Genomic DNA, 21904 nt, shown 5'->3' with positions numbered 1-21904 from the left:
GGTAAGGTGCGTTTTCAATCTGATTAGTTACAAACAGACTGGACAATAAATCCAGCTTTATTTCCAGAATCCTCAAGAACATAACAGTGCTGCCAAGAGGAACGCTACAAAACTGTGAAAGTAGACTGAAATAATCAAATATTTGGAACAAATTGGTAGAGTAGCTCTGTTAGTGCTTGTGAGAGAAGGCTTACCTGGACCTCACGTCCCACCAATGGCTTAGTGGTGAAGGACATCAGAAATTCGCTTCATGGTTTATTAACCGCTAAAAACTCAGTGCTGTATGGTCTCCCTCTGAAATGAAGCTCTCAGGCTCAGATATATTCCATCAATCTAAAGAAGAGGCAACCATTTTTGCACATGTAGAAAACATTTTATTTTTGAAGATGAAGGTACGATTACATGAAGGTATTTAGAGACACTTCTTTGGCGAGTAGCAAACATGCCAGTGAGGTGGTTTCTTTATTTTTTGCAAAATATGGATTGTGAATCCTGTGAGATAAATCTAAATGTTACAGAATGTGATCATGTTATGTTCATGTTACTTTGTTAAGTGTGCAGTTGAGTTGCTTTGTTGTGAATGAGTTCTGAACATGCTTTGTCCACTTCCATTTCATGCTTTTAGTGTTACCGTGGATGCTTTTTTTAATTTGCAACAAGATCCCACATTGGAAATTAACTTTCAGATGTCAGTTATTTTGGAACCTTTAAATCTGAAATAAGTCAGCTGCATTTTGTTGCATATTCTCATTTAGTACAGAGGAAACAGCAGCATCTTACCTAATTGGTGCATGGAAGGCAAAATGACATTTTTTTGCCTTTTTCAATCTGAAAAGAAGAAAGGAGACCTGAAATCAACCATTGACATGCCATGCAGGGGCTTCAGAATGGTTAAATAACTGGGGGAGCTTCTCTTGGGGGAAATGCAGGGTGAGTAATGATCTGCAACCTGCAAATTTTAGCTAATGTCTCTAAATTAGCTGACTTAATCAAACCACTATTGCATTCACATAATGGCGCATACTAATGGCATTAATAATAAGAATAAGAATAATAAATTATATTTATAACGCACTTTATATTCGGAGGAATCTCAAAGTGCTACATGGGAAATAAAACCAAGAAAACAAAACAAGGAAAGTATAAAACAACCAGGATATGAGAGAAATTACGGAAATGCTAAGGTAAAGAGGTGAGTTTAAGTCCGGTTTTGAAAGAATCAGTAGATTGGGGTGCTCTTAGGTGGTTGGGGAGGGAGTTCCACAGTGTAGGGGCTGTATGGCAGAAGGCCCAGTCGTCCATGGTGCATTATCGTCTTTCATGTTTGCTTTTTGGAAAGTAAGTAACAAAACATTTAATAAAAGGGCATATTTTGTTTATTTTTGAATGTGGGAGGAAGCCAAGTGTGGACTCTTATTTGTACACCTGTCATCAAAAGTGATTTGCTTTCATTTGTCCAGACGTATTTTAACAGTAAACTACTTTCTTGATCCTGAACATGACGGACCATAGCATTTTTTTTTCTGGAAGTGAAGTTAGGAAAATGAATGAAAAATGAAAATATATGTTCCTCTAAACCTCCTCCTCTTTCTTTTTTAAATCTGATGTTTTTCCTAAATTGCATTCTGTTCTTCCTTGCTACCATGTGTTTATGTGGGGTGTTGAGTGAGTGTCAGGGTTTGATCAAAAGTGAAAATGTACACATTGAAATAAGGCTGAAACACACCACATTGTGAACAAAGTTGTGCTAAGAATTCTTTCCTGATGCACACACAACTTTGCTTTCTACAGTATGTGTAATTACAAGAAATGATGGGCAAGATAATACCACTCATCAATTTATTCTTGAGTGGAGAACTAGATACAGTCAGTACACCTCATTTCTTTTAAGTGTAGAACACCCTATACCTTGAAGGTTTAACTCAAATAGAAATAAATATTACAAATGAACGCAATCATTATTTGTTATATTTATGCAAAGTATTAAACAGGTGTTAAACTCAAGGCTGGGGGCCAGATCTGCCCCCCCCCCCTTCCTATGTTGTGACAAATCATGTGCGTCGACATCATGTTTCTTGCTAAAGTACCAAAAATTGTCTTTTTGACTTTTAATAACAGTGCGATATTGCAAGCATTTTTCGTTACCAACTTCGCTTTTAAAATGAACTAAAACGTAGTAGAACAAACTTGTCTTTTCATAACATTGCGATATAGCAAGCATTTTTCACTCCCAACTTTCCTTTTCCAAATAAATTGAAAAGTAGTTGGACAAACATTCTTTCGACTGGCTTCTGATTTCAAAACTACTCGTTCATGAATTTGTTGTGTATATGTGATAGTACAAGAGGCCCTTCAAGGGAAACCATAACTACGATATGGCCTCTGCCAAAAATGAGTTTTGCACGTCTGTATTAAAACATTCCTTATTGTGTTCCGGTACATCCCAGGCAAAGACAGTGTTCGTTCCGAGTGGGTATTTTGTCCATGTTCAGTTGTAAATCACCAGGTCAAAATTATGAACAATATTTGCTTCCGGGTCACGTGACCATTTTGGCCTCTTTACCAAGCAGGGCAGAGGTGGGCAGCGCTACTTGAATCCGGGCCACCCTCTCTCCCCACAGGAGGCCTCTCCAGTGAAGGACAGGGGGGAGGGGGCGTAGAGGTCCGAGTCTGTGTCGGATTCACCCTCCGCTAGGAATGGCCTCACCTTGGCACAGAGTGGAGGTGGGACTCCGGCTTCAGTCCCTGCTATAGACTCTCCTCTTCCATTGCCACCGGAGCCCAGAACGAAGGACGCCCCGAAAAAATCCTCCTTGGCCTGAGAGATGCTGAAGCCACTGAAGGAGCGCTCCAGCTCCTCGTGGTCCACAGACGGAATGGAGAGGGACGTGTCGCTACCAGCGTTGGTTGCGTCCTGTGGGCGCCGCCTCTGCCTCCGGTGTCGTTTCCTGCTGAGAGAGCCGCTTTCTTGGCTGGAACGGTCATGGAGCGGAGCGGGCGGAGGGGGAAGGCGGAACAGTCGGGGGGAATCGTTGCCACAGACGGGCGAAGGGGTATTGGCCATGCTGCTGTTCCAGGCCGGCTGGCTGACGGGGTGCTGCAGCTGATGCTGCCACGAGGTAGAAGGGCGACTGTGACTAACAGTCGGGGAAACCACTGATCCCGACACACGCACATCCGATAAAGGCTCTTTCTGCTCTAAAGACCCATCATTGCACAGGAAGTCCTTCATCTCTCGTTCTTCTTTCACCATCTCCTCCTTCCCCTTGTTCTCCACAGGGCTGTGGTAAGGCGGTGCTGGATAGTGTTCTTTGGAGTTAAAAAAGGCCTCTGTCTCAGAGCGAGGAATGCCCATGCGTTGGATATACACATGGACCAGAAAATCCAGCTTTCTGTCCATGCAGACCACCTGCAGCCAGAAGCAAAGCACACACATCAGGAGAAGCTTTGAAGGCTCCAACCGGAGCTGCCGTCCTCACCTGTTTCTCAACTTTGACCAGACGTCCCATCATGCTTGGGTCCTCTGAAGACTCAGCCTCACCTTTTGAACCTTTACCCACTATTTGGTCAACTCTAGCATTGGAAAATGTCAGATCTGAGGTTACAAATACTTTACAGTCCTACATACAGTAAAATAATTGGTAGTTTGTGGGTTTTCTGGTCTGAGATCATCTCGTAGTGCTGTCTAACATATGTCCAAATTTGGTGATTTTTTTTCTAAACTTGGGATTTTTTTATTGGACAGTAACAGTGGTTGTTAAACTTCAAGTTAGCCAAAAAATGTATGGTGTTGAGTGACTATTTGTTGTTGTTTGTATAATGAAAACTCCACAAAGACTACCTTAGAAAGAGACAAAATTGTGACTTATTTTCACATGGTAAACGCATGAAAACAGCATTTAATTTGATGTTGTCATGCTAATGATGAATAAACTGATGACAAATAACTGAACTACAGTGGAACCTCTAAATTCAGATCCCCCTTTGGTCGCACAATTCATACTAATGCTAAAAAAGATTCATTCACCTCAAGGGGGCTTTGCTTTTTTCTGAAATGTCTCGTGTGTGATGGGAATCTGTGATGATGGAACTGAACTTACTGAGATGGAGTAACATGAGAAGGGGTGTGTAGCGTCCTGTACTTTTGCGCTATATTCTGACTGTCTGCTGTATGTACACTTGCTCCATTTTTGCTCCTCTTATTTATTATGTTATTTGTTTATTTATTATTCATTTATCACTCTTATTTATTCATTGTTTGTGCCTTCTTGTTTGTATTTTTTGTGTTGTTTACTTGTATGTATATTGTGTACTATGTCTTGTCACCGTGGGATAGTGGGAACGTAATTTCGACTTCTTTGTGTGTCTTGGCATGTGAAGAAAATGACAATAAAGCAGACTTTGACTTTGACTTTGAACAGATTCAAATATCAAAAGTGCATTAGACTAATGTCTACCTCAAACTTGTGTCACCATTCTGAATGCTAAAATTTGACCTAAACACTAGCGCTAGATTTGCTGATAATGACTAGTAGCGGTTGTTGGACATGAGATTGTTTAGTCGACCTTAGGGTGATGATAGTTGGGTCAACTTCTATCAATTCATGACATTATAAATAGTCGCTGATGGTGCTAGCGCACTGGTCTCCTTTGACGATAAAGTTTCTGAATATGAATAATTTATGCTTTGCCAGCAATGTCGAACAAATCGCTGGACCTTTGAGGTTCCACTGTATGTGAAGATGAAGTGAGCATTTCCAGAAGAGTGATGTGTTGATCTGAGATGTACATACATGCATGACATGTATAGTACAAAGTTTACCAGTCACTGGTTGGTTAGTGCTGAGTGAGAAAAGAAGGCCCTGGCCCAAAATGCAGCACGATGCATGCAACATGTTCTCACAAGAATTTTGTAGGGCACCAAGTAAAAAAAAAAAAAAAAAAGGATTAGAATTTAACGATAAGATATCTGAGTAAGCTAAAATATATATATACGTATATAGTATATAGTATATATATATATATATATTCTCATATTAAAACCTAAAGTTTAGTTGGCAACTGAGTTAGTACTCTTTCGAAAGGATTAAAAAGAAACTTTTTACGCTACCCTAAAATCAAACCATTTTGACAATTTGTACAATGTCATACAAAATGAATGTGAGAACAGATTCTTGCATACGTATTTGTGATTTCATGCGTCGTTAACACTGAACCCTGACCGGGAGCTTTTTTTTCTGTCTCCCCAGTTTGACACCAAGCAAAGAACCCCCCCCTTGAGTGAAGCCACAGTCACGTGATTCGAGATTGCTTTGATTTTCGTACACATTCATCTTAAATGTTACTATGTATCTGCATGCATTCTCTATCAGAATGAAACAAGAGTGGCTTGAACTCAAAAAGGGGTCTTTCTGTCCAAACTAAAAATATCAGTTAACTAATGTAGCAGTTTCAAAATTGAGGACAATGCTTGCAAAATGGTCACTCTGGATGTACAAGTCTATTGACCTAACCTAGGACTTTCAGTGGACTTCTTATGGCGAGGTGTTGATGGGGGAGGGGCCCCAACAATCATATCTATCCTGGCAAGGCACACAGAGACGATATGAGCGCAATCCAGAAATGAAGCCATGTGAGAAATTAATCTTCGCTTTCAATATATTCCGTACACAAAATGACATAGAGTGAGCCAAGTCTGCATGAAAGTGCATTGCTGGCATTGGGCGGAATCCTCGCATCTCTAAAACCATCACTTTTCAGGTAACCGAAATTAACCAAGCCATTTTCAATAATCAATAATTTGTTACTTGACCAATAATATAGATTATCTGGCAATAAGAGGATTCTACCCGACAGTGACGGTTTGTGTTTTCTTTTCGGAATATACTGAATGTACTGCTCATGGGAGATCTTGAGTGGACAGAAACATGACTGCAAACAATGTTGCAATCTGAGATTAAAATTAGCAGATTGGATTTGTTTTACATGTGATTGATGTCAATAACTGAATACAACACATGTCTGAAACAGGCGGTATGGCTTATGCGCACATGTGTGTGTACAGCAAACAAACAAAAGCATCATCATCACTTCAGAAAGATATTCACTGGTGTTTTAACAAGAAGAGTCAACATTTCGTACTCTACATAGCACAACCCGAGCGATGCTTTTGTGCATAATTCTTCAAGGGGACATTCAACCTGTGTAATGGGAAGATTATCACGTTTGGTCTGGAGAATAAAACGTGTGCTTGCCTGGACTGCAAGTTCTTGATGCGGGTCAGCATGTCCAAGTGACCTGCAGAGTACTGTTCGATCACATCCATGACGTCATATGGTCGTAAGCTCTCCTTGAATCTTCTCTTTGACACCAAGAAAGTCATAATGCTGTGGGAAGACACATATTTCATGCTTCAACATACCGTGCCTTTGTTCTATCCGTACTACCGTGTGCGGAAAATCGTAATATAAAGAAATCCGTCCATCCAATGAGAGATTTCTTTTAAACATTTTTGTGCAGGTGCATGCCAAAACTTCCCCAGATGAAAACTGAACGTGAAGATAGCATAGTAGTGGAGACTCAGAGTAAATGTGAACTCTTACCATATTGTTCGTATTGCAACCCTTAACCCTGGTGGCAATTCCTGAGCGAGAAACTCACAGTGACAACTCTTGTCGTCGCCAATGTCCTCTCCTGGAAAGCTGGCCTCTACAGAAGAAAGAGAAGGACACTTTCAGAAAGATGACATTGGCCCTCCCATGACCTGTGTCAAGAGAAGAAGCAAAGCATAGCTGTTGCTTTTGTCTTTGACAGAGAAAATATGCAAAGTGGTCAATAGCACGTTTGTGAGCAACATTTGTTGGCTTTGTGAAACAGAATAAAATCAGTGCAGAGTCAGAGGAGAGTACAGATGATGTGAAGCTTTGTTGAAACCTTTGACAAGTACTCTGAAATTATGCTGAGTATTGATTCAATTCAGTTGAGCCAGATGGTGGTTTGATGGATTTTGTGGCAGTAAGGCAAAGGTCTCGAGAGTCGACCGCTGTTGACGGATGCTAGTTAAAGTGAGGACTCTTCATGCAAAATGGCGACTTGGGCACTTTTGGGGGCATTTTCCCTTTTATCTTGACACCACTTGACTTGAACCCACGACTAACTTACTAATCTACCATCAGTGGCAATTTGCTCACTTATCCCGGCAAATTTAGTGGCGGCTATAGATCCCAAAATACAGGGCTAAAATGAAAAAATAGAAAAGGGGTTCATGTCAAGTGAAAAAAAAATCTCAGCAGATTTCAGCATGCATGTTTTTCAAATGGATGAAGCTTGTCTTGACGACTGTCCCCCCCTATAAGCCAACCAAATATATCCCATTGTCTTACTTATTAAACCTTCAATTGCTGCAAGGAGAGAGAAAGGAAAGACATGGAAAACAATTCATTATGGATTCTAGTCAGAACAGAAGTAACAGACAAATGTTACTAAACTAGCTATTAAACCTGAAAAATTGCTTGCTTCAATGAAATTGACCTTGTGTTGCTACTTATGGTGTGTGTGCCATTGTCACAACTCCTAAGCAGTTTTATGAGTTGTTCTTCATAGAAGATATAGAACCTGCGTGTATTGTTATATTACCTGTTTACGATTGTTGCTCCACCTTTTGTGTTCAAGTATTTGTTGCTTAAAGTGTTAGACACCGTGGCTTTTCGTTAGCCAGTCTAAGGCATTTTTCATTGGACATTTATTAACTTTCCCAACGCAAAGTTAGTATGTGGTTGTTTGAAATGCGCTACATGTACTTTGTTTAGAAAGTACACTTCGACCGGAGTGGCAATATTTTGCTTGTTGTGAAGTGAAATGACTTGAGTGGGATGATCTGCATTCATAACTTCCCCGACACTGTATTCTTTATACTTCTGTGAGATCATTGCTTTGTTCCCGAATTCTAGAGGTCTTGGAGATTTCTAAAGGTACAGTCTAAGACCTTTCTGAATGAACGTGTATTTTGAGATGCTTTACCCTCTGAATTTTGTCGTGAGGCGCTGCCTCGGACTCTGAAGGAATGCTTGGGTCCTCGGTTCTTCTCCGTAAAGCTCCAGCTCTTAGCGACCTTGCCAGGGCTCATCTCAGGACCATCTTCTGGTCCAGGAGACTGGTCTTTCCCTTTGGCCAATGGGGGCTTGGAAGGACTGGGGAACACCTTGTCCTTCAGGCTCGCCTTCCGACTAGGAAGACAAGAAATAGTCAGCCTTTGTGAAAATAACTGCATGGCATCTGTAGGTTAAGTAACATTTTGTGAAGCATAACAATATACGTGTCCTTATCTTCTTGCTTGTTTAACTGTTAAAAGTATCACACTGGTGAGACACTTACCTCATGGGAACCTACAGCAGTGGAATCCATGTCCTTATAGGAACACGGTGGGGCATTCAGCAGGGCAGGCAAGCAGCAGGAAGCTACAAGCAAGCATGCATGGGAAGCAAAGTGCCATCTCAAAAAGATGAGCGGTGGTTTCTCTGCCTATGTGCAAAAGGACAACACAAATCATGCAATAAACAAATAAAGGATCATACTCAATGTCCTTTGTGAAAACAAGAAAACAAAAACAATCAGTCAGAAGATAGTCAGCAGTGGCAAAAAAGCAGCAAGCAAAGAAAATGCTTTAATTACAGAAAGAATTCAAATGAATATTAAATACATTCGCTTTGATAGAGCAGTAATATGTTTCTCTGTATGGTTTCTTTCCAGATAACACAGAAATGCTGCAAAATAAAACAATCCCTTTGCAATAACTGATTCTTTTTGGGTCACTGTTGAAATACGAGGAGCTTTTGCTCCATGCTGCACTTGCTCTTACAACTCCCCAGCACTGTCAACTTTACAGACGCCACGTCTACTGTGCAGGTAATGTGTGGCATAGTTCCGCCTATTATTCGTCCTGAGTTGAAGAAAAGGAGGTGTATTTTCATGCGCAGTTGGAATGATTATTTCTTGATATTGCTTCCTGATATGCTTCTTACTATTTGAAAAAAAATATTCTTCTATATGACATAGCATGTACATATATAGTACACAAATGTTTTTTTTTTTTAATAAAAATATAGAGTTGAAGATGATTAAAAACCTGCCACTTGTGATTATGGATGTTTCCACTGCCTCACAGTGAAAGGATAAACAAAAGAAGAAAAAACTGACGATATCCCAAACAATAGATTAGGAGTCAATTATGAGAAATTGAACATTTCTTTTAGTATAATTAAGTAAAGTATTAATTGAGTATTTATTCAATAAATGAGGTATTTTATTTACAATTAAATCACTGCCTGTCTTTTTTTTCACTGCAGCACTAATTTGTGGAACCAGTGGTGCAATTAGAATTTAAAATATGAAAAACTTCCTTCAAACAGAACCGACTATTTTCACGTGACCCAAATTCATCACACCTACAAAAAAAAAACATACGTTGACGGCGGGATTAGAACGGAGGTGCAGGGGGTGACACACAAACTTGCAGTGCAGTGGGTAGTATTTGTGGAAGAACTATACCTAAAAGTTCTCGGACAGCAACCACAAAGTCTGTCTTTGTGTGCATTCTCATTACTGGAGCAGTAGAAGAGACAAAAACAAAGCAACGGCATGTGCTTAAGTGTGTTTGTAATGACACTTTATTGTAATTATCATACCTCTGTGAGCATCAAAACACCAAATTCCATTTTTCAACATTTTAGTGTTTTCACTCTAATGCCTGAAGTCACAATAAAGTGTTGATCGTATGTCATCAAGCATGTTTCGTTTGTCCAAGTGAATGTGCGGGGGTAGGGCAAAAGATAAGCAAAGCATTGAAAAGTGTTTAAAAAAAACAAAAACACTTTTTTCCTGTGGTGATGTTGAATGCTTTGCTGTCAAAAGTCAGTTTAGTAATGGAATGTACTAGGGAAGCTGTGAGCACTCATCCCTGAGCATCACATATGCAAATGCAGCAAGACCATTCTTGAAGGAGGCATTTGTAACGTACAACCACACCCATGGCTGCCAACAGACACACGCACGCACACACTCCCTCCAAGAAGAGTGGCTCAGCAGCAGCTAAAAGCAGAGTTGACGAAAAGCCAACAGGAGAAGAGGAAAAGACAAGAGAATCAATCATATTACCGACCTGGGAGAGGTTTCTGTTTGGGACTCCTTCCTGTGAGCAGAACAGGCAAATTTCTCAAAAAGTAGCAATAGACTCTAGAGACGAAGATTGTAAAAGTTGGCTGGGACTAGCAGACAATTTAATCAGATGATGATGTATTTGAAGCAGCCTTTATCTGGTTGTCTTTGAAAATCGGGTTGAAGTAACAACATGAATGATAGCAGGCAAGCCACTGGGCAACTTTTCAAAGACAACCAGTAAGTTAATAATTTAACTTTTTTTTTTTTAAACATATTCATTCATAGTGATGGAATCATAGACACCCATGTACTAGATTAGAAAGAAATGCAAAACTGTAAATGGGCAATAAGAAAGAAAGAAAGAAAGAAAGAAAGAAAGAAAGAAAGAAAGAAAGAAAGAAAGAAAGAAAGAAAGAAAGAAAGAAAGAAAGAAAGAAAGAAAGAAAGAAAGAAAGAAAGAAAGAAAGAAAGAAAGAAAGAAAGAAAGAAAGAAAGAAAGAAAGAAAGAAATTATTGACATTGTAATACAATGTCTTTTATTATGTTGGCTACCTCATTTAAATATGTGAGGGTGAAAATATCAGGAACCGTACCAATTTTAATAGCTAAATAATGCATAATGCTTGTGTTAGCTCTATTCTGACATGATTGATTTACGACTTCAGCTTCGTTCATCATTATTAATTACCCCAAAGAGCATCAGTCTCTGTGGTGATCGTACCTGAAAGACCTTCCTTTTAGATTCCTCAGCAGGTCCAATTGATTCAGAGGCGGAATTAATCTGAGAGGGAGAAAAACACTTGAAACATTTAGCTTTTCTGCAAAAACATGTTCACTTCCCTGCTGAGCAAAGATTGATTTTTGCCTGCGGGTGCTTATTGCAATCAGTCTGGCAGTTGACTTTTGCGCTGCTCATCACCTTCATTTACAACGTGGATGAAATAGAGGACTTCTAAGCAGAACAGAGATGCTGCAATATCCTATTGCGGAATCAAATCTTGGCTGTAAGAGTCACGAAGGCATCTTATCATCTTATCATCGGACAGTAAAAAGCTTTTAAAGCAATCTACAGGAGACATCAGAGATTAAGAAGTATGTCAGAAATGTTGCAGAGCTGTTTTTCAAAAATGTGTATTTTAATCCAGACTACAAAGTAACAACAATATCTTTCAAAATAATGCCCCGGTCATAACCTTTCTCTTGCACTAAATGAAGCAAATGTCTCAGAAACTCTTTGCAGATGTACTGGCTGACTGTCGGGCTCACGTTGAAGGCGAAAACTTTGGATTTGTGCTTGTGACATCAGTCCTGGAACTTCTGCAAGAGTACATTTGATTGAATGATAGCTTACCTGTACATTGGGGTTGCTACAGTCTGCTCATAAAAATCCCAAGTGGATATCAGATCCGTGCGGGAAAGGTTGGTTGCATAAAACCTCCATGCAGCCTGTAAGAGGAAGATGTGGCACAAAATCAGAGCGGCTGACAAGGACAAAGGAGCCCTGTAAAGCATTGCTACGTTCAAATGGGTACCTGGATGAGGCTTGCTGCGGGATTGCGTCTCTTTTCAAAATGTTTCTGCCTGTGCTGCTCTTGAACTTTGAGGGCAAAACCAGAACCAAGAATGCCCTGCAGAGGATCACAGTGGATTTTTTTTTTTTTTTTGCAGTTGTAAGTAATAAATTATGTTTTATTTTAAGTAATGTCAGCATATAATGTCATTTAAACTGAGCAAGCATGTTTATCGTTTACTTTCCCTGGAGTTTTTGAGCTTTGAGTTTTGCAACACTTTGTAAAGGAAGGAGAAGAAGAACATAGGAACGTCAGAAAACATTTTATACACTGGAAGTTGGAGTAAGTCGACATGGTAGTAAGATGCTAGAAGCTACTATTTGTCGAGATGTGACTGGAAAAGAGATGGATAGATGAATGGATGGATAGTTTACTGTATTTTTTTTAACAAAGCTATCCTTAAAACAGATCAAACCCCTAATTGAATAAAAATAAGTAAAGTGAGGATTTTGTTTCACAGCCCAAATGTGTCAAGTGCTGACATTGCATTGCAGTGGGGGGGGGGGGGGGGGGGTTCACAAAGGGTACAATGAACCCGCATAACTGCTGACTCTGACCTCTTTGAATCGGAGGTAAAAAGCTGAGCATGTAATAACGAGTAACAAATACATGCGCGGTCGGCATATAACACCACAGGGGAGATGTGAAGGAGATAAATAACTTGAGAATATGAAGTCTCTTTGCGAGTTCACAAGAAAAACACCAACAAAACTGAAAACCGCTCATGATGCAATGCAATGGGCCCTATTTTTCAGCCCAGCTCATTTCTAGCACAAAGAACCGTCTAATTGGTATTTCCATAAATGCATACAGGTAGAAATGGGTGTTGGGGACATTGTGGGTGTGAACACTGCCAGATCACTTCCTTGTCAGTTAAATAAGCTTCAGTAATTCCTTTTAGGTGACGAGAAAATCAATCAACAGCTATTTTGATGATCGGTTAATTTTTTAGAGACTTTCTTTAACTTGAAAATGTCAAAAGTATTTTATATTTTCAGCATATCAAGAGTCAAAATGATCCTATTTCTGTCATCCTCCTCAAAGGTAGACTGATTATACATGTATGTGTGCTTAGTAAAAGTAAGACCCTTTCAAAGATTTTTTTGGCACGGCCTAAACCATTCACTGAATCGTAATCCTTTTATGTTTATGCATTTCTTTGCACTTTTAATTTTAATTTCAATCCTGTCTTTGAATAATGAGATATAAATGAAAACAATATTTTCTGTCAAATTCCTAGATCACTCATTCACTAATAATGCAATTGACAGATAAATGGCTCATTAGAATAATCGTTAATTGCAAGTCCTTGGTGCTAACATTTTATTTCATTATCGGAGCAGAATTCAGCCCAGCTGAATATAAAAGAGAAAAGCTGGTTCAATAAGAACAGTGGTTCTCAGTGATCATTTTCAGTCTCGATCAGACCAACATTCAGAATCACCCTATTACTGATTGGCGACCAGTCCAGGGTATGACACGTCGGCCATGACTCTAATCAGGATCAGAAGTATAGAAGCTGGATGAACACACTTTATATACATCCTTGGACAGCAAATAAACCAAAGCTTAGCTCAAGTTGCATCACCATAAGAGATCATTTCCTATTTGATAACAAACAAAGCACACACAGTATGCTACTTACGGCAGGAAGTGCAAAGAAGGCCACGCCGATCATACTGAAGGTGGCCGCCAGCAAGCGCCCATTCCAAGTCTGGGGAACTTTATCTCCGTAGCCAATGGTGGTAAGAGTTATCTGGGGACAGATTTGAAAAATACAACGCTTCAATGAAATGTGGCACGAGATGCTGAAGAGAATGAATAAATAGGTTTGACCATTACTATGACGGAGAAGTACGGAGAAGTCCTACCAGTCCCCACCAAAGGGCATCGGCATAGGTCTCAAACTCTTTGTTGGACTCCTTTTCCACCGAGTAGACCAGGAATGAAGCCAAGATGAGACACAGGAATCCGATGTACCATGCTGTGATGAGTTCCTACACATACAACCCATGCAAGATGTCCTTTAAATGACTTTTTAATATTGTGTTTTCACATATATTGCATTATATTAATTTAACAACACACTGGAAATAAAGATAAGTATAATATTTTGTGGCAATGGCAAACATTACCTCCATTTATAAATGTTTCAGGTTACAAGAATGTTCATGGAACCAATTTTGTTCCTCGAGGTTCCACTGTATTTCTTAAATGTCTTAGAATATTCCCCCATCAGCCCTTGCTCCTTCCCACCACCTCACATTAACACAAATGTCTTCTGTGGGTTCTTGGTGCCTTTTAGAGCCCACTAATAGTTTACTTTTAAGACACATTAACCAGCACAGGCCACCCGACCGCATGTGAAGCATGTCACTAGATGGCTGATTTATCAAAAGATTTTACAAAATGAATTGAAACATTTCCCATATAATAATCAAATGTTTAATCATTGCAAAGTTTGATCCGGAAAGGAATGGTTACGACTGACATTTTTTAGGGTAAATCAACATTTCACATGGTATGTACCCACCTTGCTGTGGGCGTACACGACTGATCCAAGCAGCTTCCAAGTCCCCCCTCGGCGGTCCATACGCAGCATGCGAAGGATCTGTAAGAACCTCAGACTCCTGATGGCCGACGTGGCAAAAACATTGCCTTGAGATCCAGCCGCCAGCACAGACACCGACGCAACCAGCACCATCATGTCTGTCGAGAGCGACATGCCACGCTGAGCGCCATCTTCCCAAAACACACCGACAGAATCCAAGTTGACCTTTGACGTGAATGTTCCTCACCTATGACACAAAAAGGCTTCCTGGCAAATTTGAGCCTCCCTCTCCATCCTCTGTATCGACAGCAGCAGCCAGCAGCCCATATCCTCACAATGTACTCCACTCCAAACACCACGATGGTCACGATTTCCTGTTGCAGCAGAAATAAAATGGCGGCGTTAGCGCTTTGATTTAAAGGGGTGCACAATTGTGTTGTGCGTTAAATGGGAAAAGGAATACCCACCAGAATGTACAAGGCACTCTCTGAGCTATTTTTGAACTCTCTAATGGTGGCAAAAACTGAGAGAATGAGACAGGAAAAGACCAGGAGGAAGCTATAGGAAAAGACAGGAAAGAGCACAGGAACAAAAAATCATGAGTATGTTAAAAAAGACTATATTTGTTTACAAGGCTCAAGAAAGCAAACTGTTCAAAACATCAGAGAAAAGGGACAAGGAGAAATTAATTGCCCGTGTGTGGGAACCAACCAAAATTATTAGTTGACTTCAGATCCAACTCTGTGTTTTGGTTTCTGTGGGTCAATCTAACGCAAAGATTGATTCCTCGAATGTGAACAAAACCAAATGGAAAATGAATGGGTGGTGCTTTGACTGTTCTCATTTACAAAGTCTGGCCAAGTAGCTCATTAAGAATGATTTATGATAGTAGAAGTGAATTTGCAAAAAAAAAAAAAAAGAAAGGAAGATTTGGGATGGAAAAAAGGCTGATTGAAGAAAAGAAGATCAATACAAGCTTTTGGTTTCAGCAGTTTTCATTTGGATTTTACGCCACATCTACTACCAGAGTTGAAAATTATCAATACAAATCAATCAATGAAATGAATTTGGACCAAGTACATCATGGAGTTCAAGTCACTCAAGTAATCAAAACATAATTTGTGCAACCACCCCTTCCTGCCCAAAATGACTTCCTGCTACCATTTCATTGGCTGCACGATAACTGAATTATAAGAGCGCGAGACACAGCAGGACACATCCTCAGGGAAAAAGAGCTCCTGGAAAGAATCCAATACTTACCTAATGGAGAACGCCTGGAGAAATTCGAAACTGGAATCAATGCAGCAGATGAAACAGAATCTCTGGCACGACCTACATTTATATCAGTAAGGAATAAAGATGGCACACACTACAAGAGCTCTGGCTCAGATGTCACATGTACACTGTAGGAAGTCCTTAAATAAAATCTATCAAAATGACTTAATTCATTAATTAATTAAGTAATTAATTAATCCATCTATCAGGGGTTGAATGGGGTCCCTTCGTATGCCCTGAATGATAATCCTCCAATTTTCCAAGAACTTTGGTCCAACACTGTTGTGGTTCTATAGACAAAAATTATCAAAGCTTAGTCATTGAAGTTTCCTTTAAAACATGGACTGAAGCCTTTTGTAGACAGTAGAATTCATGTTGTTGTGGCGTGGATCTCATTTGTGAGTCACGTCAAAGTGCATTTTCTGTTTTCGTCAGGTTATAGTGAGGTCATCTTCCGTACCGAACATCTCATACATCATTGATGGCCGCTGAAGTCACAGCTTGCTGGCTCAAAGACAGCCCTTACAATGTGTGAAAGAAGCTTTTCTTCTGTCTTGCTTTGTTTTTTATAAATGTGGTCTCATTTTATGGCTTTTCCTCTCATTAGAATGAGTGGGAAAACATTATTCACATTCTCTCTAACTCACATGTGGCATATACTACATGTGTAGAGTGTTTGTTCTGGCACAATTCCTCACGTGAACACCTCTCACTCCAGGCTGAAAACTCTTACTGCATTATGACCATTAAATAAATCTAGTTAGCCATCCGGCCATGTAGTCCTACTACTGATGCTATCCATCTCAAGCAACTCTACCGGACTAAACGTCTGCATTCCTTGGCAATAATATTGCATAACTTCAAATTTCTGCAACTTAGGAAAGTTGTGTACAGTGCATCGTTTTCCCCTGACTTCACGAGGACGGTTTTTACTTTATTCTATTGTGTTGCACTTTTCTTTCTTTCTTCTTTTCTTCAGGTTGGTCTTTTCCAATTTTACAGGGGGTTTTTTTTTGGTGGTGGTGGTGGTGTAATACAGAAATATATAGAATTGTGACTATTGATCAATCAAGTGTCTGTTAATGGAAGCAGAAAAGTGGGCATTTCTTGCTGAGCTGCAGATCAAGCACTCAGCATTACATTGCATGCTCGTCGAAGCTAAATATAGACTGCTGCGACAAACTCGAGCTGAGGAAATCGGTAAAGTGAGGTCGGTTGGTGGGTTTGTCGGGCCCAATCGGCTTACGTCACATTTTCATGAAAATTACATTTTATTTGTCTCATCAAGACAAGAACGCCAACACAGAAACAAGAATGACTGAAAATTTGTGCAGGGTATCAAAACCAAATCTGTACAATAGCAGTTTTGGGCACCCTGCTTTTGGGGTATCTATCACTGTGGTTGGATACCAAGAGGGTGGAGGTAATACACACTCCACTGAAATGGGAAGAAGACAGGAAAATGTGCCCTCTTGTAATAACAACCACAAGCCATAGACAGTCATGATGTACTTGACTAGTGACTGGCAAGCACTACAGCTTGTCAACTTTCAACCTTAAGGGAGGACAACAAAAAATGTAAGTTTCTCTTTCATTGTATTGTTGGAAAAGTTCCAGGTTCAGACTGCAATAGTGTCAACACAACTATCTTGAGCAGCACACACCAGCCAACACCCTTTTTCTTCTACCATTGTGGAAGTGGTGGTGACTCAGATCCATCAGATGATACAAAGTACTGAATTTACCCAAATTGGAGTCATCACTCAAAAATAATGGACGCCATGCCCAGTCACAGGGTAACTAAAATGACCTCTGTTCATATGTGCTGTTTTCCACCGATTAATATTAAACAGTTACACTACTGTCTTTTACAAGCTAGGAGTCTTGGCTATTAATTATTGGAAAAATTTAAAAATCTGTGATTCTCAGATTTGCTATCCATTGTGTTTTGATGAGTCGCAAAATGTCAATTTAGACTCACAAACTAAATAATTAGTATTAATAATTACGATTTTGTTGATGTGTGTCCACCCATCTCGTCATTTATTAATTCTCATTGATGTTAATTTTGCACAAATAGGTTTGTTGTGTATGATGTCTACGTATTGATTCTCACTTCCTTGGATATTATTTGCTCTGCCACCTGATGCAACAGGGATAGTAAGTGAAACATCAAATTTGACTCCTTCTGTCATTCTCATCATTGGCCGTTTGCAGTAATAGTCAAGACAAGTGACGGATGACACTATGCAAGAAGGAGAAGTGGCACGATAAAAACGTTACTATCATTATACATATATATCACATCATCACATCAGTGCCCAGCTCTCGTCGCCGACCAAAAACAGGCAGTAGCCTACTATCCTAAGCACAGAAACAATTGTTCCAGATCAACTGAAGTATGGGGTCTTATCACATTGCAAACAGACTCACTGCATGCAGAGTATTCAAAATTATTTTACATTGCTTGATGATGGCATCTTTAACAGGAATTGGTTAATGTTCCAGTAGAGTCTGGAATGATTGCGGTTAATTTTCTAGGGAGTAAAAAAAAACAAGACTTGATATTAGTTCAGCTTGGGCTGTTTTCGCCCTTGCTGTTTCTAAGCATTGGTCATTGCGATTCAATTTTAAATGACTTGATGCTGGTAATATTCTTTAATATTCATCCTAAATTGTAAAAAATACACCTTCCATAATCTACAATTGAGTTGAAGAGGTTAAGTGTGTGTGCAGATGGGCTAACCAAAACTAACCAAGCTCTCCGAATAAGTTTTTAGCTGACTTGCTCAGCGAAAAAAAAAAAGTTTAAACTGACCTAGTCTTCAGTGACCTTGTTTGCGAACCTGCCCTCTTTCCTTGAGGATGCAGATGACCGACTATGATCGTCACTGCTGAAGAGCCTTCTCTACTTTGTAAAGAGAACACAGTGAGGTTCAGACATGATCTGCTTCGCGTGAGCTGCCAACGTTCAAATTGATCATTTTAGCAGGACAAGCTGGCAAATGATGTTGGCTTTAACACTCGTATCGACTACTAGCTTCTTTGCTAATGAGAGTTCAAATAGTTGAACCTCAGTTATCGATCGACATGTCTTACATTTACAATCCACAACAGTGACCTTGACAGTGCATAATGGTGTCTTTGATGATTCCAGAAGGACACGAGTAAGAAGAAGTGTCGAGAAAAGCGATCTGTAATGCATTAGGTTAGAAGGTGACGAGTCCACCAGGTGATCGTGTCAGTAGATTTTGCTCGTCCGTCATTAGTTGTTAGCATTCTATGCACCCTTCCGCAAGACATCATACTACTTCAGTGTGGTGTGGTCACTATGGTCAATAATTGCAATACAAGTAAAAAAGTGTTCGTGGCAGTCAAATAACTCAATGGCATTTTCACTATCACAATAAAATCCAAAATGTGAGTATTTCCCATATAATATGTTACACACTCGACTGCTCCACTTTTATTATTAGGGAAGCCTAAACGCATTAGGCTATTGTTGAAGGGGGGAAAATACAAGGAAATAATAGCTAAAAATGAGAATGGTGATTGTCAAATCTATCATCTATATGACTGCAATAATAACCCTAAAAAGAGTAGTTCATTTTTAGGAAAATGAGAACGCTGTTCTCACTAGCCAAATCAGCTTAACAATAGGGGCAGCAAAGAAATTGTCCCTCCATGGAATAAGAAGCTTTAATTGCCCACCGTTGTGCCGTGGCACATTAAGAGAACATGGACAAATATACATATTTTGCTCCAACTGGTCATAAAGTGAACGAGGTTGTCATTGGATGGTGATCCTATTTTCAAAACATGGTGGGAATAGAATGCCTCAGTGAACATGCCAGAGGCCAAGACTGATACATATAGATGGAGCCACCCAGATTGAAGGCAGCGATAGCTTCAAGTGGGCTCTTGCTAATGCTGATGCCGCTCTCCACACCACAGTGCTTCAACCTGAAGTCAGAATCTCTTGGTTCCAAACAAACATTAGACCAACTATACCTTGGTGGACTGACACACAGATGACTCAAGTAGAAGTACTAATACAATATCCCCCAAAAACTCTGGCTGTGATATGTACTTTAGGACAAAAATAAAAAGTTAAACATTTATCACTGTCAATTGGATAACAAAACGTGTTCCTGTAGCTTTGTGAACAAGAATATATACCTAACCCCGTACTGCATGGTTAGTTTTACTTTTCCAGATTCACTTAGTATATTATCTACACCAGACACTGGTGGTTTTTATGCTCCACCATGATTCTTTCGTGTAGCTGTTTTAATCCATTTTATTTCTTAACATTCATTATCTAGCTCTTGTTCCTCCATCACCTGAAATGGGAAGATATTCTGGTGGGCGGGGGAAGCACACAGGGTACCCCTGTCAAGATGACCCCCCCCCCCCCCCCCCCCTCACCACACATGCACGCACACACATGCACACGCACGCACACACGCACGCAGATACCCCGGTTGACACATTGTATTATTTATATCCTAATTTGGGGGATTGATTATAAATCTGTCGGTTTAATCCTTTTTATATTGTGGCGTCATTGGCGGAGATTGTAAAACGTAAGCGGCCTATTTGGACAATGCCAGGAATAGAAAGTAGGTATGACAAAAATGCGAGTAACTGGAAAATCGACTAAATGTCGCAATGACGAACACAATGACGACCAAAAATGATGATACAAGTCAACTTGGCAGCACCAAATCAACTTTTCGTCACTAGATTAATTGATGAGATTCATTCATTCATTGATGACATTTGTCATCAATGAATGAATGAATCTTAGATTATCTGCTCCTTTCTCTCAAATCGAGGAGAAACGGCACCCCACAAAATAAAAGGCCAAGAATTAAGAAGCATCACTCACACATAAGCGTGGTAAATGAACGCCCATCCCCGCGGTCTTTCCAGCGCATTGTAGAGAAAATTCTGCAGCTTGCGGTAATTGGCGTTCTTTTTGGGAGGTCTGCCTCTGCCCCCGGAGGAGATGCTCGCTCTGGGTCTGCAGAGGATGCTGCTGCCCCGCTTGGTGCTGTTCTCCGCTCCCGCGATGAGCAGCGCCCCGTCCCGGCTCGATTCGGGACCCCCCGGCTCCAGACCCACGAAGCCGACTTTGTGCTTCCTCTCGCCGGCTTGAGTTGGGTATACACCGCCGTTGAGGGATTTCTGCACCATCCTAAAACTGGGGCGACTCAAGCGAGGAGTGGTCCGTGGCGTCGGAATGCATCGCCTTGGATGAGTGAGGAGTGTGTGCCAGGGTGCGTGTGCGTGTGTGTGTCTGGGTGTGTGCGCGCGCGCTCGCACTCAATGCTGCGGCCAATGCGGTCCGGTCCGTGCGTGAGAGCCAAATGGAATATTCTCCTCACCCAATCTGCAGTTTGACTTTCACCTCGTCGTCTTCCACTGGAGTAGGAGACAGTCAGGAAAAATCGCATATCGCAAAGCCTTCCCTTAAGTTTGCCAGCTCATCGATTAGCAGCTGCCCAAGTGATCAATGTTGCCTTTTAAGGGAATGAATAGAAACAACAAAAAACACATACTATGACTTTTCTCCAGTACAAAGGTCTTTCTTGTATAAAATTTGAAGATGATAAAATGCTGAATAGTGAATCAGTGCAAGAACTAATGTGGTCCATTTTCACAAAATTAACTCACACAAAATTGGAATATATTATATTGGGGTTGTATGTTGTATGTCATTCCAAGTCTACAAAAATGATCACACCTACTCACGTACTGTTAGACCCAAATGCAAGTGCAATTTCGCAATTTCATCCAGCTAGTGGTGAAATGTGATATTACAACCTAATACAATAGAATCAGTGGAACGCCACTTTTCACTGGTATGGCAGACCTTCACTTAGCAACATGATTCTGAACAAGCTGACTGTGTAATGCTAAATATATTTTCAACACTCAATGAGCCCAATAAAACAAGGGAGTGGGCCGTATGTGGCCCAAGGGCCATAGTTTGCCCACCCTTGCTCCAAATCTCACCAGCATCATTGAAGGCTTTCTATAGGGATGTATTTCCTCCAGTGACAGCTGAGATAGGCCCCAGCTTTCCCTAATGAAGACATGGACAGAACACACAAACATGAAAACATGAAAACATGCAAACACGACACAGGAATCCTAAAATATGAATCCCTATCTTTAAAACTGTGAGACATACTCATTACTAATTCATCACACTACTGAATAGATAACCTGAACAATCTAAGATGACATTAAAACCTGAAACAATATGTGGTGTAATCTGTCCACACCGTACTCTCTGTTTAACAAGACATTGTTGAAGCACTTATCGTAACTTGAACAGTCGGGT

At 40.3% G+C, this 21904-nt stretch overlaps 1 protein-coding gene across 1 annotated transcript; it reads right to left on the bottom strand.

Moving 5' to 3' along the window:
- Nucleotides 1-400: 400 nt before the first annotated feature.
- On the bottom strand, nt 401-21045 carry LOC133146867 (potassium voltage-gated channel subfamily KQT member 2-like). The gene is made up of 16 exons (XM_061270946.1): nt 20444-21045; nt 14745-14835; nt 14525-14651; nt 14260-14435; nt 13598-13723; nt 13372-13482; nt 11688-11783; nt 11507-11601; nt 10877-10936; nt 10157-10186; nt 8020-8225; nt 6603-6708; nt 6255-6386; nt 5514-5582; nt 3480-3573; nt 401-3409 (listed from the first exon to the last, which is right to left on the bottom strand). The coding sequence occupies exons 1-16, from the start codon at nt 20749-20751 to the stop codon at nt 2588-2590; spliced, it is 2649 nt and encodes an 882-aa protein (XP_061126930.1). The 5' UTR covers nt 20752-21045; the 3' UTR covers nt 401-2587.
- Between the last annotated feature and the right edge of the window lie 859 nt (nt 21046-21904).

The sequence above is a fragment of the Syngnathus typhle genome, linkage group LG2 (genome assembly GCF_033458585.1).
Source record: "Syngnathus typhle isolate RoL2023-S1 ecotype Sweden linkage group LG2, RoL_Styp_1.0, whole genome shotgun sequence".
Taxonomy (NCBI): domain Eukaryota; kingdom Metazoa; phylum Chordata; class Actinopteri; order Syngnathiformes; family Syngnathidae; genus Syngnathus; species Syngnathus typhle.
This window is presented reverse-complemented; position numbering and strand designations above follow the sequence as displayed.